The 26,299-nt window shown below is 50.9% G+C and overlaps 1 protein-coding gene across 3 annotated transcripts in view; it reads right to left on the bottom strand.

Annotated features, from left to right (window-relative positions):
- Positions 1-12,581: 12,581 nt before the first annotated feature.
- The window catches only part of WARS2 (tryptophanyl tRNA synthetase 2, mitochondrial), a 124,092-nt gene continuing 110,374 nt past the window's right edge, over positions 12,582-26,299 (bottom strand). For all 3 annotated transcript variants that reach the window (XM_069635750.1, XM_069635752.1, XM_069635751.1), the window contains one exon: positions 12,582-14,741. In XM_069635750.1, the coding sequence (XP_069491851.1) occupies positions 14,293-14,741 (449 nt within the window). In that variant the 3' untranslated portion in view covers positions 12,582-14,292. The remainder of the gene's footprint in view (positions 14,742-26,299) is intronic.

Here is a 26,299-nt window from a genome sequence, read left to right as displayed (position 1 = left end):
GAGGGGTAGGCGGGAGGGTTTGCATGTGAATCCATGCCAGACCCATGCTGGAGAATAACAGTTACAGGTAAGTAACTTGTTCCTTCTCCAGCATGGGGTCTGGCATGGATTCACATGCTCATGAATAAAGAATACATAGCAGTACACACATGCACAACCACGGGAGGTGGCAAAGGCTCACCATTAAGCATTACATCAAACTCAACATTAAGCAATTCTTACCTCCTCACCAGGCTCACCTTAGGCGAACAGGTTGCGCAGCACTGCTTGCCCCACCCTGGACTCCTCCCTGGAATCACGATCGACGCAGTAGAATTTCGTGAAGGTGTGCGTCGACCTCCACGTAGCAGCCCTGCAGATGTCCAGCAAGGGTACACCAGATAGGAACGCCGTGGTAGCTGCGATCGCTCTGGTGGAATGGGCTCTCGGACGGCCAGGCAGCGGTCGGTTTGCCAACCGATGACAGTACATGATACAGCCAGAGAGCCATCTGGAAATGGAGGCCTTTGAGAGAGCCTTCCCCTGATTGACAGGTCCAAAGTTCACAAAAAGTTGTGACGTCTTCCGAAAACTCTTCGTGCGGTCCACGTAGAACTTCAGCGCTCTAGCCACATCCAGCGAGTGCAAAGTCCTTTTGGCCGGCGATGAAGGTGACGGGAAGAAAACAGGCAACACCAAGGGTTCGTTGAGGTGGAAGTCCGACGGCACCTTGGGCATGAAGGAGGGGTGCGTCCTGAGCACTACACTCGTGTTGTGAAAAGTCAAGTACGGGGGCTTGCAGGAAAGGGCCGGGATCTCTCCCACTCTTCGTGCGGAGGTGATGGCCACAAGAAACGCTGTTTTCCACGACAAGAACTTCAACGGAGCCGAGTGCAGAGGCTCGAACGGAGGTCCCATGAGCTTGGTCAGCACCACGTTGAGCTCCCACGCCGGGGCCAGAGCCTTCACCGGCGGGAACAATCTGAACAGTCCCTTCATGAATTCTTTCACCAGACAATGAGACCACAAAGACGTCCGCCCCGTGGTTCTGGTGTATCGGGAGATCGCAGCAAGATGAATCTTGATGGACGCGTGCGCCAGTCCAGCCTTGGCCAGCGTCAGAAGGTACGGCAGTACCTGGGGAGCCGTAATCCGTAGAGGGTTAATCTTCTGTGCGTGGCACCAGACAGAGAACCTCTTCCATTTGTGTCCATAGCATTTAAGAGTTGAGGACGCCCTGGCCTTTGCAAGAACCTCTCTGCAGACGGCCGGTATGTCGAAGTCCCTCCAAACGATAACACTGCAGGAGCCAGGCCTGCAAGTTCAGCGACTTCGGGTCGTGATGGAGGATGGCACCTCCTTCCCTGGAGAGAAGATCCGCGTCCACTGGCAGCTTGATTGACGGGGACGCTGACAAGTCCAGAAGGTCCGGGAACCATATCTGCCTCGGCCACACAGGTGCGACGAGGATCATCCTGCACTGTGACCTCTTGAGCTGGTTGATGAGCCGGATCAGCAATGGCAATGGAGGGATCGCGTATAGAAACAGGCCCTCCCAGGGAACGAGAAAGCATCACCAATGCTCCTCGGCTGGGGAAACCTGCTGGCGAACCTCCGGCACTTGGAGTTCGTCGCGAACAGATCGATCTGGGGTGTGCCCCACCGTTGGAAGAGGCGGTCCACTAGATCCTGTCATAGTTCCCACTCATGGCACGAGCGCAGCTCTCTGCTGAGCGAGTCGGCGATGGTGTTTTTTATCCCTGCCAGATGAAACGGCACCAGAAACATCCCTTGGGCAACGGCCCAATGCCACAGATCCTGCGCCTCCTTGGACAGGGCTGGGGATCTGGTCCCGCCCTGCTTCCTGATGTAGAACATGGTGGTGGTATTGTCGGTGAAGATCCTCACCACTTTGCCCTTGAGGGACGGAAGAAAGGACCTGAGGGCCCAAAACACTGCACGGAGCTCCAGGACGTTGATATGGAGGGACTTCTCCGTCGGAAGCCAAAGGCCTCTCGCATGCAGATTTTCGGTGTGCGCTCCCCACCCTTCCAGGGAGGCATCCGTGGTCACTGTCTCCTGGTGGCCGGGGATCTGGAAGTCCATGCCCGCCGTCAGATGCGCGCGGGTGCCCCACCACCAGATCGCTCGTCAGAAACTCTCGTCGAGTGTGATCCTCTCCTCGAAGCTGCCCGTCGTCTGGATCCAACACGCGTCCAGGAACTCCTGCAACGGGCGCATCCGGAGCCTGCACAGGCAGATGAGATAAATGCAAGAAGACATCATTCCGAGGAGGGACTTGATGGACCTCACCCTGGCCGCGTCCGCAGCCAGCATCCGCTGCACCTTGCCCAAGATGGCCCTCGTCCTTTCCTCCGACGGAGAGGCCAGAAGCGACACTGTGTCGAGCTTCGCTCCCAGAAACAGTGCGTCTTGCGCGGGTACCAGGTGGGACTTGGCATAGTTTATGGAGAATCCCAGGTCCGTGAGTAGTTGGACGGTCCTTGCCGTGTGCTCCATGGCAAGCTCCTTCGTCTTTGCTCGGATGAGCCAGTCGTCCATGTAGGGGTAGACGTGGATCCCCTCTCGGCGCAGCTGCGCCGCCACCGGTGCAAGGCACTTGGTGAACACCCTGGGTGCCGACCTCAATCCGAAGGGAAGGGCTTTGAACTGGTAGTGACGCCCTTGGACCACGAACCTGAGAAACTTTCGGTGTCCCTTTAGGACGGGAATATGGAAGTAGGCATTCTCCAAATCCAACAATGACAGGAAATAGCCCTCCTCCAGTTGACGCAGGACGTGCTGGAGGGTGACCATCCGGAACTTCTGTGCCTTGACGAATTTGTTCAGTCGTCGTAGGTCCAGGATGGGACGCCATCCTCCCGTCTTCTTCTTCACGAGGAAGTATCTTGAGTAAACTCCGGAGCCCCGAAGCCTCTTTGGGACGAGCTCGATGGCGCCCTTCTTGAGCATCGCCTTTACCTCCAAGAGAAGTTGAGGGATGTGATGTTCTTTCCTGGCCACAGGGGGGGGACGCGCGGGCACCTCTTTAGAAACTCGAGCGCGTGACCCTGAGCTAGGGCGTCCAGCACCCAACGGTCAGTGGAGATGGACTCCCACACGCTGACGAAGCTCGCCAGCCGGCCTCCCACCGGGATGCTTCGGTGGGGGCCCGACCCCACGGCCGGTTCAGTCCTGCTTCGACGAGGCTTTGCCGCCTTGTCCTCCTTGGCGACGACGGCGGGGTCCGCCTGACTTGCCTCGTCCCCTGTAAGCTTCCTGTGACGACGAACGGGCTGCTTGACAGTAGGTGGAAAATCCGCCACTGGAACCTTTGGAGGCACCCCGTTTGCCTCCGCCGCTCCGAAAGGGCGACCGCCGCTGCTGGAGAACCCCAAGAGCCCGGGCCGTCTCCGTGTCCGCCTTGAAGGGAATCGGCCACTGTTTTCCCAAACAGGTTGTTTCCGTCGAACGGCATGTCCAAGACTCTGGTCTGCACGTCCTGACGGAAGTCAGTAGCCTTGAGCCATCCATGCCGCCTAAGGCACACGCCGTTGCCCAACTGGCGAAATCCAGTGTCAGCGATGTCCGTCGCAATCGTAATGGCGTGGTCCGACGCCACCTCTCCTTCCTGCAAGATCTCTAGGGCTTCCGCCCTCTTGTCTGGTAGGAAGTCCAGCAGGGGGGCCAGTTTGTACCACAACTCCGTCATAGAGGGCTACGATAGCCAAGGCGTTGGCCGCCTTAATCGTCGTCGCTGCCGACGAGATGACTCTGCGTCCCATCGTGTCTAATTTCTTTCCCTCGCCGTCCGGCGGGGAGGTCGACGTAGAGGCCGCGCCCCCCCAGCTTTCTTCCTGGCCGCCGCGGAGACGACCGAGTCCGGGGCTGGCTGTGCCCGAAGGCACAAGGGGGCCGCGTCTGGGACCCGGTACTTCTTCTCGTACCGAAACCTTCTAGCCAGCGTCGTGGATGGGTTCTTGAGGAGTGCGAGGCCCTCATCCCAAATATCGTCTAGTAGAGGTACAGCGAGGACCGTCTTCCTCTTGGCCTCGCGCCGTTGATAAAGGAAACCTTCCTTCTTCTCTTCCGGGCAGAGCTGGAAAAGCTCGGATGCCCTGGCGATCATGGAGTGAAACGATCCAATCTCGTCGGGCGGGGAAGCCCGGGTGGGAGGTGACTGGAGATCCTCGTCGTAAATCTCGTCGTCTGTACCCGTCGCGGCCGTGTCAGTTCCCCGTATCATCCCCACGTGTCGTGGACAGGGAGGAGGGCTGAACAGGGCGCGATGGCTGAAAAGGAGGTGGAGGATGAATCCTTCTTCTCTTAGGGGGAGGGCTCCCAGAAGGGCCTGGCTCCAGGTCCCCCTTCGGGAGCGGTTCCTCCGTTGGTGGTAACGGCAGTGAAGTCCTTATCTCCAAGCATAAGGACTGTATAGCCAACAAAATGGCCGCCGAGTTGTCTTGCGGCACTGGTTGAGGGGAGTCCGACGGGCAGTCAGGAGCCCCGTCGGCACCCTCGTCGTCTCCTACGTCAGGGTCCCTCCCGACGGGCTGGTCTTCTTCCACGCCAACGCCGTGGCTTAAGACTTCGATCAGCTCCTCAGAGGTTGAGGCCGAATCCACGACGACCTCCTGCCACCCCTTTTTCTTCTCTGTCGGAGGTGTCATGGGGGTCCTGTCGATGGGCATGAAAGAGGACTCCCTCCGCAGTGGCAGGGAGACTCTGGGCTCCGAGGTCGCCACCACTGGTGTAGCCTCCACAGGCTGAGCCAGGGCCGCCGCGACTGTCTCGATAGAGGCCTTGGTCGGGTGGATTAAGGCTTTCACCACCTTAGGTGCGCTCACCGCCTTCTCCTTGGGGGGGGGAGGGGGGGGGTCACCGCCTCGCTCCCCCTCCGATGGGGCCTTCGAGCTCGACCGGGGTCTCTCCAGGAGCTTCTCCGGGTGCTCGGCCTTCCTCTTACCCAAGCCAGAGCGTTGGCTCGTGGTTGATGGCGCTGGGGAGGATGCGCCCTGCCTGGCGCCCCTAGAGCCCGACCGTTCGGCGCTCCCGGTGCCAGCGGACTCGCAGTGCTTGGCCTTCTGTTGGACCCCCGTCGCCGGGGCGCCCTTAAAGGTCTTAGAAGACCGCTTGGACTTCTTCTTCTCGCCTGACGGGCTCTTTCCTTCCAGCCAGTTGGCGAGACATTGATGGTGGTCCTTCATGGTCCGCTCCGACATATTGCCGCAAAACGCACAGTCCTTCTCCACGTGCGTCTTGTCCTCATGTAGGCAGTAAAGGCAAAGGGAGTGTTCGTCCTCCTTAAAGACATTCTGAAGCTGGCATCCAGGGCAGACCCTGAACAGCTTTCTGGGCGTCGAGCTTCCCTTCTCCTGGGCCATGTCCGAGATGGGCCTGAGAAACTTCTGGAGTCCTCCAAAAGCATGGCTCGACGAAATCTTCACCCTTGAGGGGCGTAGACGAATCCGACACGGGTCCCCGTTAATCGGATGAAGAAACGGTGGAGCTTGCGGCTCTTTTGACCAAAAAAAGAGAATTTTTTCTGAGAAAACACGTGGAAAAAAGCACTAACGCTCGAGAGCAATAGCACGAGGATCCCAACACTTGAACGTGCGGTAAAAATCTGAAGATGGCTGCCAGAGGCGGGGCTTAGGTAGAGGGCAGTCATTGGCTGTGGTCAGTATGACGCAGAGATCAGTGATTGGTTACTACTACGAAAGACAGATCAGAAACAAAACTGATACTGATTTTTTTCTTTACCGAGGATTCCCAGCCTGACGACGGGGAATATTCATGAGCATGTGAATCCATGCCAGACCCCATGCTGGAGAAAAGTGCGACTCCTAACATATACCTCAGATGCTTCAGCTTTGAAGCCTTCAAAATGGATGTGAACAAAGCCCATTGTTAATGATAGGTTTCAGGGAGTAAGCATTGCCAAGGTCAACAAACTGCCAGGTTAAGCAGCTACTTCCATAGTCGGGGACCAGCTGCTGAACTGAGGCACATTTGGTTGATGAAGATACTCATTATGAGATGCCTGAAAACATGGAGAAAAAAAAAATCTATGGATACAGAATTTGATAGGATCTTAAATCCGTTCATATGACATCGTTTCCTTCTCTCTGTTCCCAGAGGACTTACCTTGGAATGGAAATCTAGTGCTAACCTTTTGTCAGCTGAAATGTTCCTATATGTACTTCAGTCCAAGGAAATGCCACGGCCACAGAACTGTAGCAGGTGAAATACAGAGAAACAAATAAGAGGGGTGAGCGATAGTGTGGTGGATGGCAAGAGGAGACCCGCTAGATCTCCTTAGATGGATTAGGGTCAGCTGCACAACCTGGTGAGCAGAATATCAGTTTGTTGTAGCCTTTTTGAATTGCACATCACCTGTCCTGACCTATCGCTTCGTAGCTGGTACTAAATTGAAAGAGAATTTCGTTTTTACTACAGTTCTCCATAGCAGACATGCTATAAAGTACCAGTCTACCAAACATATTGGGTATATCCTAAAAGTATTCAGCAGAAAACACAAGAACAATGCCCAGACAAGTCACACAAGCCCTACTTAACATCCAAGTTTATTCAGCATGAAACACAAATAACCACTAAACCCTCACCTGCAACAGCAGCCGGCATCATGGATAGGATCCTTCACTGATAACGTGGAGGGTTTAAAATACTTGTTAACCTCCACCATTCCTATTACAGGAAACCTGGTTGTTGCAGAATATTTATTTGGATGGCCCTCTCATTTTCCAACACCACGCCCAATGGAATGGGTTAGGTCAACATATAGATAATTATTGGAGTTGCTTATCACTTGAAAGCAGTGGAATTTGAAGGGTACTTGAAATGCCCATATGTTTTGGCGATTTGTGTTGGAATGATTATAAAGAATAATTTTGAATCTGTACTGCTAATGACCTGTATCCAGTCATTTTATCGGAAACAAAACAGAGTGGACAATAACCCTGAAAAACACTGAAGTTAACAAATATATAAAGGGAAGGGGTTAAAATGGATCGGAATGGTGTGGCTTTAAAAGGTTTCAAAAGGGGGGGGGGTGATTGGGTGGGACCCCTCCCCCCAATTAAAATAAAACTAAAAATAATCTGTGTTTTGTCCACAATGAAATGTACCACTCTAATTGTGGTCGGTAACATCACATATAACCCTTATTACCATATATGAGCCTCCTGGTAATGCAAGTTCCTATATATGATATCATAGGTTATTTTTAACGCACTTAATATCCAGAGGTTTCTAAGCGCTGACCTGGGGATCAAACCTCTGCTGCTCCGTGTCGTCTTGCTTCCAAGGCAAGCATGTGACCCCCGAGCCATCCTAATTTCATTTCATAATTATATTGTAGACTTAGGTAAGGTTTTGAATAATTGCGTAAATTCCCCACCTTGTGGGAATTAACGTCCATATATTGGTTGTCATATGCAGACGATAGTTATTTTAGATCAGGCTGCAATAGGACAACATAGCTTAACTGCATTGAACCAATATTCAATTACTAATGAGTTAACCATTAATTTGAAAAAGACAAAAATGACCTTAAAAAAAAAATTGTGGAGAAACATAGAAATGCTACTGGCATATCCAAACCACACCGATACAGGAAGTAGATTGCTGTGTATACCTTGGAATTCAAATTACTAATAAGAGCAGAGATACTTGTGAATCACATAACCAACAAAACTATGGCCAAAGTCCAAGCAATGCCATCTTTTATTTACAAGAAAGATGGCCAATCAATTGACGGTCTTTTATTTATATAAATCCTGCATCATTTCAAATATATTGTATGGGTTAGAAATATTTACAACTGCAGAGGTATTCTGGCTTGGTAAATTAGAGGGTATGCTTTGGCGGAAAGCTCTTGGACTATCTGAACCTGTACCAGTGGGAGCAATTTGCAACAAACTAGAACCAACTACACTATCAAGGCACAAGATTACTTCTAATTGCCTTTTCTATTTGAAGATTTTAAATGACCGTGATAATTAGAACTATGCATTCTTATTTAGTAAAACAAATTGATCTTTAACAATCCTAATAAGTTACTTGATCCCTGGATCCTTTAAATATATGAATTTTTAAAGAGGATGGGTTGCACTATTACATTCATGGATAACTTCACATGAAAAAGAAATCAAAAGATAACGCTGCTCTTTGCCCAAGACAAAAGGCTCACAAAATTATATAATTTATCAGCTTACAAGATTTACTCAACGCAGTATTTTTCTGTGAATGCTCCTTGTAATTATATTATGAAATTACAAAATGCAAAAGTAAGACATTGTATTATGTGCCTCAGGCTTAATCAGCTCCCTACCTTTTCAAAGCTTGGTGCTTGGCAGCACACTCCTTATGAACAGCAATTGTGTCCATCATGTGGTGTGGAGGTTGAAACTATAAGACATTTATTAACAGGCTGCAAGCTTTTGCTAGGCATTTATGAAAAAGGATATGGGGGACTGGGTTAAGATTTACATTTTATTTGCACTGACCAATGCTGGAGCCACATTTATGCAGGTGATAAGACAGTGACACATTTTAATGTGGTTTTTATATGTGGCTGGAGATAATCAAGAAACTTGATAATTAATGTAAAGGGAATTTAAGCACATTGTATCTTCCTATTAATAGTATATATTGAAGAAATGCTTTGTATGTATGATTTTCTATTTTTTATTCTATTTGACGATTTTTGTGTTTAAAGTAAAAATGAACCAATAAAACACTAATACAAAACACAAAATTATGTCATAGCTCCACTTACAAGCATGCAGGAGTGGAAAGCAGGATACAACACAACTCCTTTCCTTAGACTCATAACAAAGACACCTCTACACACTGGCAAGCAGGTTGGCATACAGAGGAGAGAACAGAATAGAACACCTCCTTTCCTTCGATTCCTAACAGAGGTGCACACCCACAATAGCAAACTGATGAGCACACAGGGGAGGACGACAACACATCTTCCTTCCTAAAACAATGAAATGAAACTAAGAGTGACAACTCCAACCTGCATGCACAGGCGCAATGAGATGCGGCACACCATATACCCACCACTGCCAAAGAATAATAAAGCCTAAAAGGTCTGGGTGCCATTCCACTATAATAAAAAGGCAAAAAACAGTGTCACAATAGAAAGTGGATGACCAGAAACACATGCACACGCACGCACACACACACACACACACACACAGGAGGGTAAGCACGGAGGCCATAGAAGGAAGACAAAGCCAGCTAAAACTCAGACACATTCACAACCATAAGGCGGCAAAGACAGCCAGAATCCTCCTCACTGCCAACAACCTAAAGTTCAGAACGGCTGGCCAGGCAAATCAGAACCAATCTACTCTGGAAGCAACACTACCGAGCATACCGCTGGAAAAGGCCACCAGGCTGACCAACCATAACACACTCAACCAACAAGGGATTCAAGAGGTTGAGCAGCTGATCAAACACATCAAACCAAGAAAATAAACTCCTGACAGGGCTCAGCGAACTACATGAACACACAGACCAGGACCATATACTATACGTCCATGCCCCATAAACTCAGGGGTACCAGCAAATACTTCCATTACCATCGGACGCAAACGTTGACTATACATCTGAACCAACACTTTGGGTACCTCAGCAAACATCTTCATGCCCATAGAAGAGGACGGTAGCCTATGCATGTGAGCCCCAAAACACCTAAACATGTACCTCTTGCAGCCTTAGCGTCCTGAAACTCGCCAAAAAACAATACCAATTCTTCTTCCTGAACACATGTACATACCACATGTTCACTGTCCAAATTCTCCTGACACCAACAGTAATATTCATAACAAAATGTACTGCGTCCACTGCTCGAATGTCTTCCTGACACCGACAGCAATACCTCCTCACAACACGTACTCCATCCACATGTTCGCTGCTACGGTGTGCTCATGACACCCGCATCTTATAGTTTGCCAGTGTGCGTCTGTTAGGTGTCTAAGGAAAGGAGGTGCATTTTTTCCGGGTTCTATCCTGCGTGTGCCTCCCTGCTTGCCAGTGTAATCAAGTGTTTTGGAGGCCACATGGTAAGTTCTTAAGACTATTATGATACACAGTTATTCAAGATGTCAGGCATTAGAGATTAGGAGCAGGATCCTAAGTACCTCCAGGAGAGCCTGCTGGCTCCCACCACCCAGGTAACATGTCTGCAACTGCCCTGGGTGGAACCATCAGAGGCAAACAACATTCTCAGCACCTGCAGCACATTCCATTATGTCATAGCTCCACTCACACTTGCAAGCACATAGGAAAGGAAAGCAGGATATAAACACACCTCTTTTCCTTAGACACCTAACGGAAACACCCACACACTGGCAAACAGATAAGCACACAGGAGAGCAAGACAACACAATGGGATCTCGAGTCCTGCTAGCATAAATAACTCTGAAAAACCTGAACTCGACAAAAGCCTTCGTCTAGTGATAACTAATGGGCAGTAAGAAATGGTTTACTACTCGTATGTGGAGGAGAACCGAGGCAGAAGTGACTTCTTGCACCGGACCAGTAACTTGCAACTTGAAATGTTTACCCCCAAGTCACTGTTTAACCTAATCCTGCATTTTAGATCATGTTAGAGTACTTCAGATTAGTGACAGTTGGCAGCAAATTCGGATCCCCTCTGATTAAGACATAATCGGCTGCACAACTAAATACATCATCTTTGATACTCCATACATACCTTTGGCCTGTTGCAATGCGGTTTCTATTTTTCTATTAGATGACGGATGGTTGTAGTTGTAACAAAACAGCCCCTGGGCTCTTTCTCCTCTCCCACCTCTATTTCCACCGGTGGTGTTCCCCAGGACTCAAATCTTTCATCCTGGCTCTTTAACATCTATCTTGAGCCGCTTGCACACCTAATCTACACTTTCACCCCTTACTTCCAGTGTTATGCAGATGACAACTCTTCTTTAAACTTCCCTCTGATCCTCTACTTACTTCCGCCATCATGCCTGACTGCCGATCTGCCATCCAGTTCCGGTGAGCTTCCAATGATCTCTGCCTCGATGACAGCAAGACAGATCCTTCCCACTGGGAATCCTGCTCCCTCTTTCTTCCCTTCTCTTCGACCACCTGTATGGGCTCTCCCCCTTCATCTGAAGCCAGAAACCTTACAGTCATCTTCAATTCCTCCCTTTCCTTCCTCTTTCCCATCCAGGACCTTGCCAAGAAGGCCCACTTTCAACCACACCTTCTCTCAAAGGAATCCTTCCTTTTCTCACTTTCCCCCAGAAGCTCAATGTCTCTAGAGCTCTAGTACTCTCTAGGCTGGACAACTGCAACAGCCTCTTCTGTAATCTACCCACTCTTCCGCTCTACGTCCACTCCAGCTTATCCAGAATAGGGGTGCAAGACCTATTCTTGGCCTCAAGCCCAGGGACCGTATCTCTCCTGCCCTAAAAACTCTCCACTGGCCAGTTGCTGCAAGGATCAAATACAAATCCTTCTGCAACATCCATAAGGCTGTCTGGGGCCGGGGACCACACTATCTACAACTGGCTCTCACCAAATACTCTCCCTCCAGATCTTTAGGCTCCTCTGGCGCCAAATTGCTGAGTGTCAAATGATTCCCTAAACAGGGAGATGGTGGCTGATCTTTCCTTGGCTGGCTCTCTTCTGGAACAGCCTCCTCTTCTGGAACAGCCTCCCCCTTCCTCTCAGTCTTGAGCTGGATCTCCTCAAATTCCAAAGCTCCTCAAGACTTTCCTTTTCACCTCCTTCCCCCCACTCCCTCCCTTGCAAAACACCAGTCACAGAGATTGGTGACCAGGATCCTTTGTGTGTCCTTCTGGGTCATGGCCTCCCACACCCAATCAAAATCAGCCTCCAGCTACTCAGCACTTGCCTGTGGGCACCCAATGGCCTGCACTTATTGCATTGGCAGTTGACCACCCTTACCAAGTGATCTCTGCCAGGCACTTGACAGCTGCTTGCAAAACTGCTCCCTAGCACTTCCCTCCATGGACCGTCTAGCCCCTTACCCCCCTCCCTTGCCCCTTCACTCTCTGCACGTGCAGAATGCTCACAAGGCCTAGTAGGACCGCTTTTTTCTCTCTTCATGGTTATATTTGCTCTTCATTCCCATGTCCCCTCCCTGTTGCCCTGTGGGCGCATTGAAACACAATTTACTTGATGTATAAGCGCCTTACAAATGCGCAATAAACAAATACTTTCCAAGCATAGCTGAAAAATTCAAAAGACAAATAAGTTTGACCTTCTGGAACAAGATGTGCAGGAGAAGAGTCATTGTCCAAGCATGTTTCTCTCTGGGACTGCCTCCGATCGGACATCCTTCTCATGTCCTGCTTCATCTCGTAATTCACACCCAGAACTAATATTGTAAATCTGAACAAGTCAGGTCGAGGATGCCAAAATATTTTATCGATCAAAATTAACAAATAAAAACTCGGTATGTTCCATTTTGGGAGGCAAGCATTAAATCAACAGCGTCAAATCAGACCGGACACCTTATTTTGTCCATTTCAATTCTTGTATTCTGGCAAGGTCTTAAAGATTTGATAACTCACATATCATCCAGAGCATCTAATTTATTACTTCAGGAAACATTACAGCTTTATGATGTGCATAACCAGATCAAATGCACCTGGGAATCGTTCAAATGCAAATCCTGTGATACAATAAGAGCTTTCAGAGCACACTTTAGACCAGAGAGAAGGGTTACCAGCATAACTAGGAGCGATTTTGAATTAATACAATGCTAACCATCATATGACTAGGTAGACGTTGCATGCACTATACTCCAGTTGCTCCTCCTAAAATGGGGACTTACACAGACCTTAACACTTTGTATTGCATAATTTCTCAGTCACTAAGATTGTGGGTATCACCTGTACTTCATGTGCTATCCATGCAGCTTATTATTCCAATACATGTAGATACTTCACTGATACAGTGAACTGATACAGCATGTGCAGCTGCACTCAAGCTTCATCGAAACAAATGCCAAGGAAGCAGAAGTGCAAGCGTCATCCAAATACAGAACATGTGCAATGCAAGTAGCACCAGTGCAACATAACATAGCTGCTGCACTTGCGGTGGCATTACCTGCTACCCTCACACACAGAAATCGCTGAATGTGGCAGGAGGCAGTGAAAATCAGTCAATGAAGGTAAGGGATCCCTGCTATTGGGTTTATAACAGCATAAACTAACAATGCAGACAGAACAGAATTTGGACTGTGCCACTGCAAACTGATTATTTTTTTAGAGTGATGATGAAATAGGGGGTCCTGTATCCAAATGGCCTCACTTATTCATCCCAGAACAATATTGGGCTCCGTCTGCTCTTAGACCATTACACCTTTTCAATAATTCTAACAAATCCTGCGGGAGCAGAGACAGAAGAGGGCCTGCTCAGAGCCATCAACCCACTGATGAGACAGACAAGTAAGGGGGCGAATCAATAGCAAAAGTGACTTCAGTTCCTCCATCTCAAGTGCACCCATTGAGGGCAAGCTTGGGTGAATAACTGCTGGGTGATCAAAGCAACAGAGGTGCTGCAGATCACACTGGCCCCATGATGCAGATTATGTTCCAGTGTCCCTGGGAATGCAATTATACGGGTTTAACAAAACAAAGTCAAGAGACTCCATTCGAGTCAACCGGAGCACAGACTTGATGAAAGTGCTTCAACCTGCAAGACAGACGTGGAGTACAAATTGAGGCCCATCCTTCTGTGGGTGCACAGGATGAGCAGCCGTGCAACCACTCTTCAAGTGGGACTGTGCCCTCGCCAAGATCCTCAGAAACAGCTCACCCTGCATATAGCTTCAGTCATTGGCTGCTCCCCTGTGCCTAGCAACAGGGACCTCACTGGGACCTCACATTCCAATTCCGAAGCATTCACATCCATTTGCCTTAGCGGGCTACACTCAGGGGGCTACATCAAATGCATTGGCGTTAAGCAACACGAAGATCCCCACCCCTTTAGCCCGTTCCTGACTCGAGCAATAAAGGGCTGGTGTACACTGTGTGGTGTGTAAATGGCCAAGTGCAATGATGCTTCTGGACAGGTGTGCCTTCTACCTTGGCTCAAGCACAGGTCGATCAGCATGCTTTGCAGTGAAAAACCCACACGTGCACACAACTTCAAAGCCCCTTTAATAAAAGGTGTGTCCTTTCAAGTTCACTTCGTAGTGCATCTGGCCCTGGATGGAAAAAAAATAAAAATAGTTCACGTCCGACGAAGACAGTGGAATGCTCAAAGTTTCTCCATTCGCTATTAGCGGAAGCCAACCAGCCTTCGAACATCCTGATAAACTGGCACAGCAATCTCTTTGGCTTTCTCTGCTCCATTGTCTAGAATCTGTCGCAGGTGTCCAGGGTCCGCCTTTAGGCGGGCAAACTTGCCCCGGATTGGTGAAAGTTTTTCAATGACCACCTCTGCTACTACTCGTTTGTAGCGATCAGTGGTGAGATCTTTACTCTGGTCTACAATCTGCTCCGGAGTAAGGCCCAGCACGGCTGCATGAATAGATACCAGGCTGGACACCCCGGGGCGTCCTTCCGGGTCATAGGTTACAGCTGACGTGCAGTCAGTCACTGCCTTACGGAATTTCAGTGTGATCTCCTCCGGACTGTCAGTGATGTTGACTGTAGCAAGTTTCTGTGGATCCGACTTGGACATCTTAACTGTGGGATCTCGCAGAGATTTCACTTTTCTTGAGGTACCTAAGGGAAGAATAGAAGACATGTTTCAGTGTAATTTAAAGACATTAGTATACATTCTGTGATTTATATACATTGTGTAAGAAATATAAGCCAAAGTGAATATATGATATGATATTTTATTTATATCACGCTCGTACATAGGTGTTTCAGGGCGCGACCAGGCAAAGGGAGGGGAACAGGGAAAAACGAAAACAACGATCTTGCTAGGCCCTGTGACACTGAAAACGCGCAAGTGCATGGGGAAGGGAAAAGGGGAAAAGTGCATGGGAGGTGGAGAAATTGGAAAGTGCAGAGCATAAGAGAGAAAAAAATAAATAATAAGTAAATAAGGTGATCAAAAAACAGTGGTAGTTCAGCCTGTGAGTGGCAAAGTGACGGTTAGTCAGATAGGGTGTATCTGATAAGTGCAGAAGAAGAGTGGGGGGGAAGGAACTGTATGGGTACAGACACAGGCCCCAGTGCAAGGGCTGGCCAGGAGGCCATGCAGGAGGGTGGCAGGGTGAGCAGGTACCTGGGCCCGAAGGGCAGAGGGTGTCAGGTGCAACAGTGCCGAGAGACAAAGCATATCAGTAGGAGAGAAGAGAGGCGAAGAGGAAGGTCTTGAGGAGCTTCCGGAACCGTAGATGGTTCTCAAGTTTCAAGGTGGCAGGGAGGCAGTTCCAAAAGGAGGCCCTGCCGAAGACAGATCTGCCCCCAGCTTCTTTGAAAAACGACTGACTCTGAGGGAGTTAGAGGTATTTTGGACCCAGGCCCAAGAAAGCCTTGTGGACAATGCAAAGGGTTTTAAATTTAATCCTTGCATCCACCGGGAGCCAATGGAGGCATTTCAGAGCTGGACAGATACGATCCCAGGGCTTGAGGCAAAGGACAAGTCTCGCAGTCCTGTTCTGGATTTGTTGTAAAGGGCTGAGAGTGCAGGCAGGTAGATTTAGAAAGAGGGTGTTACAGTAATCCAACCTAGAGAGAATCAGAGCTTTTGAAGGAAGGTGAGGAAAGGAAGAGTTCCTCTAAAGAGGTGCAGTAAGACGTTTGACTTTTTAGAGAGGTCAGATGTGTGCGTAGAAGGAAAATGTGGAGTCAAAGATGACCCTGAGGTTCTTAGCCTCGCAGGTGGGGGGAGGAGGACCATAGAGTAAGGGCAAAGGATGAAGAGAGCAAAAGGTTAGACCCCCGTGAAATACCACAGGTAGAGAGGGTGATAGAAGATAGGAAGGACCCAAGTTGTACCTGGAAGGGTCGATCAGAGTGAAAAGGTCAGCCAGGCCAGAGCATGATCGGTGATACCCAGGTTGTCACGGAGACGATGGAGCAGGGTGGTATGGTTGACCATGTCGAAAGCAGAGGAGAGATCAAGTAGGATGAGGACAGAGGGAATGTTAGAGTCAAGCTCGGAGAGAAGGTCTTCACGGATGTTCAGCAGAGCAGTTTCCGTACTTCTGGCAGCTCTGAAGCCGGACTGGTGGTCATGTAGCAAGCCAACAGAGTCAGAATGAAGGTAAAGCTGAGAGATGGCAAGCTTTTCCAGGAGCTTAGCCAAAAAGGGAGTAATGGAAATTGGGCGATAGTTAGCCAGAAAAGAAGGATCAGCTGTGGGTTTCTTGAGGAGAGGATGCATTAGGGAGTGCTTCAGAGGGGAGGGGACAGATCCAGAGGCAAAGGAGAAGTAGCAGAAAAAGGCAATGGCCGGAGCGAGGATATCAATGTGGTCCTTAATGGTTTAAGAGGAACAGGGATGGACCTGTTTTGATGAGGCTTTCATAGATCAGACTTGTTTAGTGACCTCATCAGGGGAGAAAAGAGGAAAGGTGGAGAAAGGGAGGGGGTAGCTGAGGGTGGGTCAACAAGCAGAGAGAGAAGAGCAGGAGAGGAGGAAAGTGTGGACAAGATGTCCTGGGTTTTAGAGACAGTGTGAGGCAAGGTTGTAGCAAAGAGCCTGACAGGCGAGAGGAGGGGTGGATACAGCAGCAGGGTTGGCCAGCTCCTTGCAGATTTTAAAGAGTTCTGCCGAATTGTTAGATGCTGCAGAGACACAGGCTTGAATATGGACTCGCTTCTTGGTGCGTACAGAGAGTCGGTATTGCCTTTGGAGCAGGCGGCAGGCCACTTTATCAGAGGATGAGCATTTCCTCTCGGCCACCCTACACTTCTGTTTAAGTGTAGCTAGGTCAGAGTCATAGCAAGAATTGAACTTGACTTTGGGCTTCAAACGGATCCTCATGACAGGGGCAAGAGCATCGAGAGTAGCAGAGATAGAGGAGTAGAGCAGATACAGGGCTGCGTTAGCCAGGGGTGGAGTAGAGGGTGTGAAGGTGGCAGCAAAAGCCTTGATTGGCATACGCTTCATGGGCCAGATGTCAGTGGAGGTGGGTGGCAGTCTTGGCTTGAGGGGAGGAGATGGGGAGAGGAGAGGAGGCAGTGATCACTCGAGGAGAGAGGAGTGGTGAGGGGAGTACATAGGGGAGGCCAGAGGAGATCAAGACATCAAGTGTTTGGCCAGCAGAGAGTCGGGCCAGAGCGGAGGATAGAGAGGGAGTGTGAATCGAAGAGGTTGCGGAAGAGCGCAGATGAGGGACAGGGAGAATCAAGATGGATGTGGAGGTCTCCAAGCAGGAAGAGTTGAGGGGTAGAGGCCAGAAGGGCGGAGGAGAGGTCTGCCCAGAGAGAAAAAAGGTGACTTGACCAGGGGGCCGGTAGAGAGTAGCAATAGTAAGGGAGTGGCTTGGAGAGAGAGAGCCTACAGACAAGGCATTCGAAAGAGCAGTAAGTCTGAGAGAGGATGATAGAGGCAGGAATCCACTCAGGGAAGATCTGGGCGCAGAGAGTATCTTGTAGCCATCAGGGAGGAGAGTGTCAAAGCTTGTGACAGAGTTGGCCGTGAACCATGTTTCAGTAAGACCAAGGACATCAAGGTCAAGTTCTTCAAGGAGGTGGCAGATATGGAACAAGTTACTTACCTGTAACTGTTGTTCTCCAGCATGGGTCTGGCATGGATTCACATGCTCATGAATATTCCCCGTCGTCAGGCTGGGAATCCTCGGTAAAGAAAAAACCAGTATCAGTTTAGTTTCTGATCTGTCTTTCGTAGTAATAACCAATCACTGACCTCTGCGTCATACTGACCACAGCCAATGACTGCCCTCTACCTAGGCCCCGCCTCTGGCAGCCATCTTCAGATTTGGAAGGTAAGTAACTTGTTCCTTCTCCAGCATGGGGTCTGGCAACCGGTGACAGTACATGATACAGCCGGAGAGCCATCTGGAAATGGAAGCCTTCGAGAGAGCCTTCCCCTGATTGACAGGTCCAAAATTCACAAAGAGTTGTGACGTCTTGCGAAAACACTTTGTGCGGTCCACGTAGAACTTCAGCGCTCTAGCCACATCCAGCGAGTGCAAAGTCCTCTCAGCCGGCGACGAAGGCGACGGGAAGAACACAGGCAACACCAAGGGTTCGTTGAGATGGAAGTCCGACGGTACCTTGGGCATGAAGGAGGGGTGCGTCCTGAGCACTACCCTCGTGTCGTGAAAAGTCAAGTACGGGGTCTTGCAGGAAAGGGCCTGGATCTCTCCCACCCGTCGTGCGGAGGTGATGGCCACAAGAAACGCTGTTTTCCACGACAGAAACTTCAACGGGGCCGAGTGCAGAGGCTCGAACGGAGGTCCCATGATCTTGGTCAGCACCATGTTGAGCTCCCACGCCGGGGCCGGAGCTTTCACCGGCGGGAACGATCTGAACAGTCCTTTCATGAACTCTTTCACCAGACGATGAGACCACAAGGACGTCCGCCCCGTGGTTCTGGTGTATCGGGAGATCGCAGCAAGATGAATCTTGATGGACGCGTGTGCCAGTCCAGCTTTGGCAGGTACGGCAGCACTTGGGGAGCCGTAATCCGTAGAGGGTTAACCTTCTGTGCGTGGCACCAGACAGAGAACCTCTTCCATTTGTGTCCGTAGCATTTAAGAGTCGAGGACGCCCTGGCCTTTGCAAGAACCTCTCTGCAGTCGGCCGGTATGTCGTATCCTCCAAACTCTAGCGCTGCAGGAGCCAGGCCTGCAAGTTCAGCGATTTCGGGTCGTGGTGGAGGATGGCGCCTCCTTCCCTGGAGAGTAGATCCGCGTCCACCAGCAGCTTGATCGGCGGGGACGCTGACAAGTCCAGAAGGTCCGCGAACCATATCTGCCTCGGCCATGAAGGTGCGACGAGGATCATCCTGCACCGTGACCTCTTGAGCTGGTTGACGAGCCGGATTAGCAGTGGCAAAGGAGGGAACGCGTAGAGGAATAGGCCCTCCCAGGGGAACGAGAAAGCATCGCCCATGCTCCTCGCCTGGGGAAACCTGCTGGCGAACCTCCGGCACTTGGAGTTCGTCGCCGTCGCGAACAGGTCGATCTGGGGTGAGCCCCACCGTCGGAAGAGGCGATCCACTAGATCCTGCCGTAGCTCCCATTCGTGGCACGAGCGTAGCTCCCTGCTGAGTGAGTCGGCGATGGTGTTTTTATCCCTGCCAGATGAAACGGCACCAGAAAAATCCTTTGGGCGATGGCCCAATGCCACAGGTCCTGCGCCTCCTTGGACAGTACTGGGGACCTGGTTCCGCCCAGTTTCCTGATGTAGAACATGGTGGTGGTGTTGTCGGTGAAGATCATCACCACCTTGCCCTTGAGGGACGGAAGGAAGGACCTGAGGGCCCAAAACACTGCACGGAGCTCCAGGACGTTGATATGTAGGGATTTCTCCGTCGGGAGCCAAAGGCCTCTTGCGTGCAGATTTTCGGTGTGCGCTCCCCACCCTTCCAGGGAGCCATCCGTGGTCACTGTCTCCTGGTGGGCTGGGGTCTGGAAGTCCATGCCCGCCGTCAGATGCGTGCGGGTGCCCCACCACCGGATCGCTCGTCGGAAACTCTCGTCGAGTGTGATCCTTTCCTCAAAGCTGCCCGTCGTTTGGATCCAGCGCGCGTCCAGGAACTCCTGCAACGGGCGCATCCGGAGCCTGCACATGGGAATGAGGTAGATGCAGGAAGACATCATTCCGAGGAGGGACTTGATGGACCTCACCTTGGCCGCGTCGGCCACCAACATCCGCTGTACCTTGCCCAGGATGGTCCTGGTCCTCTCCTCCGACGGGGAGGCCAGAAGGGACACCGTGTTGAGCCTCGCTCCCAGAAACAGAGCGTCTTGCGCGGGTACCAGGTGGGATTTTGCGTAGTTCACGGAGAATCCCAGGTCTGTGAGAAGTTGGACGGTCCTTGCCGTGTGAACCACGGCGAGCTCCCTCGTCCTGGCTCGGATGAGCCAGTCGTCCAGGTAGGGGTAGACGTGGACCCCCTCGCGGCGCAGCTGCGCCGCCACCGGTGCGAGGCACTTGGTGAATACCCTGGGTGCCGACCGTAGTCCGAAGGGGAGGGCTTTGAACTGGTAATGACGCCCTTGGACCACAAACCTGAGGAATTTTCGGTGCCCCTTTAGGATGGGAATATGGAAGTAGGCATCCTCCAAATCCAAAGACGACAGGAAGTCTCCTTCCTCCAGCTGACCCAGGACGTGCTGGAGGGTGACCATCCGGAACTTCTGCGCCTTGATGAACTTGTTCAGACGTCGCAGGTCCCGGATGGGGCGCCATTCCCCCCCCCCCCCCCGTCTTCTTCACGAGGAAGTATCTCGAGTAAACTCCGGAGCCCCGAAGCCTCTTTGGGACGAGTTCGATGGCGCCCTTCCTGAGCATCGCCTTTACCTCCAGGAGAAGTTGAGGGACGTGAAGTTCTTTCCTGGCCACGGGGGGGACGCGCGGACACCTTCTTTGAAACTCGAGCGCGTGGCCCCGGGCCAAGGCGTCCAGCACCCAACGGTCGGTGGAGATGGACTCCCACACGCTGACGAAGCTCGCCAGCCGGCCTCCCACCGGGGTGCTTCGGTGGGGGCCCGACCCCACGGCCGGTTCAATCCTGCTTCGACGAGGCTTTGCCGCCTTGACCTCCTTGGCGACGACGGCGGGGTCCGCTAGACTTGCCTCGTCCTCTGTAGGCCTCCTGAGACGACGAGCGGGCCGCTTGACGGTAGGTGGAGAAACCGCCGCCGGAACCTTTGGAGGCGCCCTTGCCTCCGCTGCGCCGAAAGGGCGTCCGTCGTTGTTGCAGAACTCCAAGGGCCCGGGCCGTCTCGGTGTCCGCTTTAATGGCCTGAAGGGAATAGTCCACTGTTTTCCCAAACAGGTTGTTCCCATCGAAGGGCATGTCCAGGACTCTGGTCTGAACGTCTTGACGGAAGTCCGTAGCCTTGAGCCATCCACGCCGCCTAAGGCAAACGCCGTTGCCCAGCTGGCGGAACCCAGTGTCGGCGATGTCCGTCGCAACGGTAATGGCGTGGTCCGAAGCCACCTCACCTTCCTGCAGGATCTCCAGGGCCTCTGCCCTCTTGTCGTCCGGCAGGAAGTCCAGCAGGGGAGCCAGTTTGTACCAGAGCTCCCTGTCGTAGCGGGCCATGATAGCCAAGGCGTTGGCCGCTTTAATCGTCGTCGCTGCAGACGAGATGACTGTGCGTCCCATAGCGTCCAATTTCTTTCCCTCGCCGTCCGGTGGGGAAGTCGATGTGGAGGCCGCACCCCCCCCCCCGCTTTCTTCCTGGCCGCCGCGGAGATGACGGAGTCCGGGGTAGGCTGCGCCCGGAGGCACAGGGGGGCCGTGTCCGGGACCCGGTACTTCTTTTCGTACCAGTCTCTTCTAGCTGGCGTCGTGGAAGGGTTCTTGAGGAGGGTGAGGCCCTCATCCCAAATGTTGTCCAATAGAGGCACTGCGAGGACAGTCTTCCTCTTGGCCTCGCGCCGTTGATAAAGGAATCCTTCCTTTTTCTTCTCCTCAGGGCAGAGTTGGAAAAGCTCGGATGCCCTGGGGATCATGGAGTGGAACGATCCAATCTCGTCGGGCGGAGAAGCCCTGGTGGGAGGTGACGACGGCAGATCCTCGTCGTATACCTAGTCGTCCGTACTTGTCGCTGCCGTGTCAGTCCCCGTATCATCCCCTCGGGTGGACGGGGAGGAGGGCTGGACGGGGCGCGACGGCTGAAAAGGAGGTGGAGGGTGGATCCTTCTTTTCTTGGTAGGGGGAACACCAGAAGGTTCCGGTTCTGGGTCCCCCGATGGGAGAGGTTCCTCCGTCGGCAACGGTAGTCTCGTCCTTATCTCTGAGCATAAGGACCGTATAGCCAACAAAATGGCCGCCGAGTTGTCTTGCGGCGCTGGCAGAGGGGAATCCGACGGGCGATCAGGGGCCCCGTCGGTACCCTCGACGATTTCGTCGTCACCTGCGTCGGGATCCATCCCGACGGGCCGGTCTTCTTCCACGCCAAGGCCGTGGCTTAAGACCTCGACCAGCTCCTCCTCCGAGGTTGAAGCCGAATCTACGACGACGCCCTGCCCCCCTTTTTCTTCCCCACGGGGGATTTCACGGGGGTCCTATCGATGGGCACAAAAGAGGACTCCCTCCGAGGTGGCAGGGAGACTCTGAGCCCCGAAGTCGCCCCCACTGGTGTAGCCTCCACAGGCTGAGCCAGGGCCGCCGCGACAGTTTCGATAGAGGGCTTGGCCGGATGGATTAAGGCCTTCACCACCTTAGGTGCGCTCACCGCCTTATCCTTGAGGGGGGGGGGCACTGCCTCGCTCCCCCTCCGCCTTCGAGCTCGACCGGGGCCTCTCCAGGAGCTTCGCCGGGTGCTCGGCCTTCCTCTTACCCGACCCAGAGCGTTGGCTCGTGGTTGATGGTGCCTGGCGACCGTAGAGCCCGACCGTTCGGCGCTCCCGGTGCCAGGGGACTCGCGGTGCTTGGCCTTATGTTGGACCCCCGTCGCCGGGGCGTCCTCAAAGGTCTTAGAAGACCGCTCGGATTTCTTCCTCTTCTCGCCGGACGGGCTCTTCCCTTCTAGCCAGTTGGCGAGACGTTGATGGCGGTCCTTCATGGTCCGCTCCGACATGTTGCCGCAAAATGCACAGTCCTTCTCCACGTGCGTCTTGTCCTCATGTAGGCAGTAAAGACAAAAAGAGTGTTCGTCCTCCTTGAAGACGTTCTGCAGCTGGCATCCAGGGCAGACCCTGAACAGCTTTCCGGGCGTCGAGCTTCCCTTCTCTTGGGCCATGACCGGGCCTGAGAAACTTCTGGAGTCCTCCAAAAGCGTAGCTCGACGAAATCTTCACCCTTGAGGGGCGCAGGCGAATCCGACACGGGTCCCCGTTGATCGGATGGAGAGTCGGTGGAGCTTGAGGCTCTTTTGACCGAAAAAACGAAGTTTTTGAGAAAAAACGTGGAAAAAATAGCACTAACGCCCGAGAGCAATAGCACGAGGATCCCAACACATGAACGTGCGGTAAAAATCTGAAGATGGCTGCCAGAGGCGGGGCTTAGGTAGAGGGCAGTCATTGGCTGTGGTCAGTAGGACGCAGAGGTCAGTGATTGGTTATTACTACGAAAGACAGATCAGAAACGAAACCGATACTGGTTTTTTCTTTACCGAGGATTCCCAGCCTGACGACGGGGAATATTCATGAGCATGTGAATCCATGCCAGACCCCATGCTGGAGAACAGAGGAGTGTTTGACAGCGGAGCGAGGATTGAGGGTAGCAAGATGAAGACGGTTGCCAGCCTTAAAGACCTTCCGGGGAGGGGTACAAATCAGAGGTACGCCCTGCAGAGGAGTGGAGGCAGCATGAGATGGGGCAGGGAGTGAGGGAGAAAAGGGCAAGGTAGCCAAGGGAGTGGAGTAGGGGACAGATGGAGATGAGAGGAAGTTGATGAGGCGAGGGAACCGCCTACCAAAGAGACAGATTGGCCCGAGGGCCTTGCATCATGACGGTGCCATTTAGGTAAACATTTATGGATGACCCTGGAGGAGTCAAAGAATCCATACGGACTTCCCAGCAGGTGCCACCATTAGTAGGAGAGGAGGATACAGGCCAGAGCAGAGATCATATGAGGGGACCAAAGATCTGGCGAAGGAATGACAGAGGATGTCAGTGAGGGTTTGTCTGGCAGAGGCGCTGGAATATGTTTCGGTAATGGGGAGACCTGGGTTGGAGGCCAAGATATCCTTTTTAAATTTCTCCTTACTAGACTTAGCAGTTTGAGTAGATAGGAGAAACAGATAGTGCCATGGGCAGGGAGAGAGAGGAGGCAGTGGGAGAAATATGCAAGTGCAACAGTAAGGAACAGTCACTGGGCTAGCAGGTTACAATTGAGGGCCAAAATGAAATGGAAAACACAGCCAAATTTGCTTACAGAAAAACACCCAAATTTGATTTTCTAAAATGCACCCAAATTCGATTTTCTAAAAACACACCCAAATTTGACTTTCAAATCTCTCCCGGGATGAGGATAGCTCAGTGGCAACACTGTCACCTTGGAAGCAAGACGACACGAAGAAACACAGGTTCGATCCCCGGGTCCGCGTTTAGAAACCTCTGGGTATCTAAGCGTGTTATAAAATAGGCAACTAAAAAACAAATTCCTGCAACAGCGCCTCGATGCCCGCAAGCTGTGTAAGTGCTTTAAAAATGCTAAATAAATACAAATATGTATGGTTAGGTTGATGCTACACTACAGCAATATCCCCCTACTCACAGATTTCAGTCTAGCCTTAATCAACATACACAACCATGGAAGATGGTAAATTAACGGGACAATTCCTTCTCTAATGTGATATTTCCAGCTACTTTTATACTCCACTTGCTGAGTTATTGCAATTCCAACAGACAAAAGTGCTCTCCTCCTGTGCTCTTCAAATTTTGTACAATATAACAAAAAGAGGTTTCACAGATTCAATCATATGTCTATAACAAAACCTACAGCGCCTAATGCTGCGTGCAATTCCCTCTCTTGGACCCCCAACCTCAAACGTTGGTACAATGTTAAATTTAGCCCGGATATATTCCTTATACATACAAAGGTATTCGGGAATGCCTTCGGGTAAACTGGCAGGGCATCTAAGGGGGTAAATAATCCAACAACTGATCTTGGTTGCCAAGTTGGTTATGTTCTGCATCCCATCCAAACAATTATCCTCTCTCCAAGATATTCTTAAACTTGAGTACAGGTATATTAGCCATATCTAGTCTCAACCGGTTATTCCAACTTGCACTGGCAAACTCTGACCATTTGAATGAGAACTGTTTTTTTTTTTTGATGGAGACAGCATTTTAGTAGTTTCTAGCATTTTTCGATTTAACAGGGTATTCTTTTTGGCATTATATAGCTTCCAGGCATACTTAATCCTTTTGGACAGGATTAAGGCTTCCATGGAATCTGTGAAGCAGTAATTCGAAGAGGAAACATATAGGTAAATTTAATAACAATCTCAAGACATCTTCCTTCAATTTTTTCCGATGTAATCCAATGTTATACCTAGAAGTATTAGACCTAAAAGTGCTCGCCTTTCGTACAGTCCTCATTTAATTTAGGAACACAGCCCCATTTCTAGAATCGCACACATTTTTTTGTGTCTTTATGACACTCCTTTCATTGCCTTCTAAAGAATAAAAGGCTGGTTTAATGCAATGAGATATGCACCTCTCACTGACAAGTTACACAAAAAAATCTCTGCAGCAGCTACATTAACCAAAAGTGGTCACCATAAAATAGTGTAAACAGGCTTTAAATCTCTGAAAACTAGACAGTCACACCTGAGATAGAGCACCAAGGCCATTGTCCGGGCATAAAAACAGCAACATTATGTCTGTACTTCGATGTGCACAGTCTTTTATTATGATCCACACATCACTGAACCATGGTCTTCTACGTTTGCCATGCTATTATTACTTGGGTTTCATGCATAGGGTCTCATAAGGAGTTTGCTGCTGGAAGAAAAATGGCAACCACACATTGAATGGACAGCTCACTGGCAGTTTTCTGCACCACAGAATTCTGACTTTACCCATACGTGTGGTGCGGACAGTCAATCCTCCGCTTTGCCTCCAAAGGCAAGCAGATTTCACCGCTCCTGGTAAATCCACAAAATCACGAATGTAGTCCTATGGACTCCAGAAACGGTGACTAACAACGCCATGCCATCAAGAATAACCCAATGGTAAGCTGCTGGACCGAGTGACAGTAACAGGAGGAATTTGGTGCCATTTCTGCGGAAATTCTGTGGGAATATCACTCAACCGCAAATTAAGCTATTAATGTCCTCTCTGTGCTTTCAACGGCCATTTCTCACTTACTGACTAAGGTCACAGAAAAGCTTGGTGTAAAGCCTAGAGGGGGTATCTGTACTTCTGCCCTCTATATGGTTGGGGTAGTGGCACAGAGAACCCCAGCCACGGTTCTCTATATGGTAGCTTGGACGGGCAAAGCTCTTAGGAAGTGATGTAGGCTGGTTCTTAAGTACAATGAGTCCCCAAGCCCCCACAAAAGGAATGTCCACTCACCATGTTAGGTGATAACACAGCTTCTTTATATAAAATAAGGTTCAGTAAAATATATAAACAATACTTTGTACTCCGGTAGTTTTATTCAAAGAATGGCAATAATATAAACTCTATGGGGTACCACACTAATGCACCAACCGCTAACAGGTATGTG

This window comes from Ambystoma mexicanum, chromosome 7p (assembly GCF_040938575.1).
Source record: "Ambystoma mexicanum isolate Mex_15411 chromosome 7p, UKY_AmexF1_1, whole genome shotgun sequence".
Lineage (NCBI taxonomy): Eukaryota > Metazoa > Chordata > Amphibia > Caudata > Ambystomatidae > Ambystoma > Ambystoma mexicanum.
This window is presented reverse-complemented; position numbering and strand designations above follow the sequence as displayed.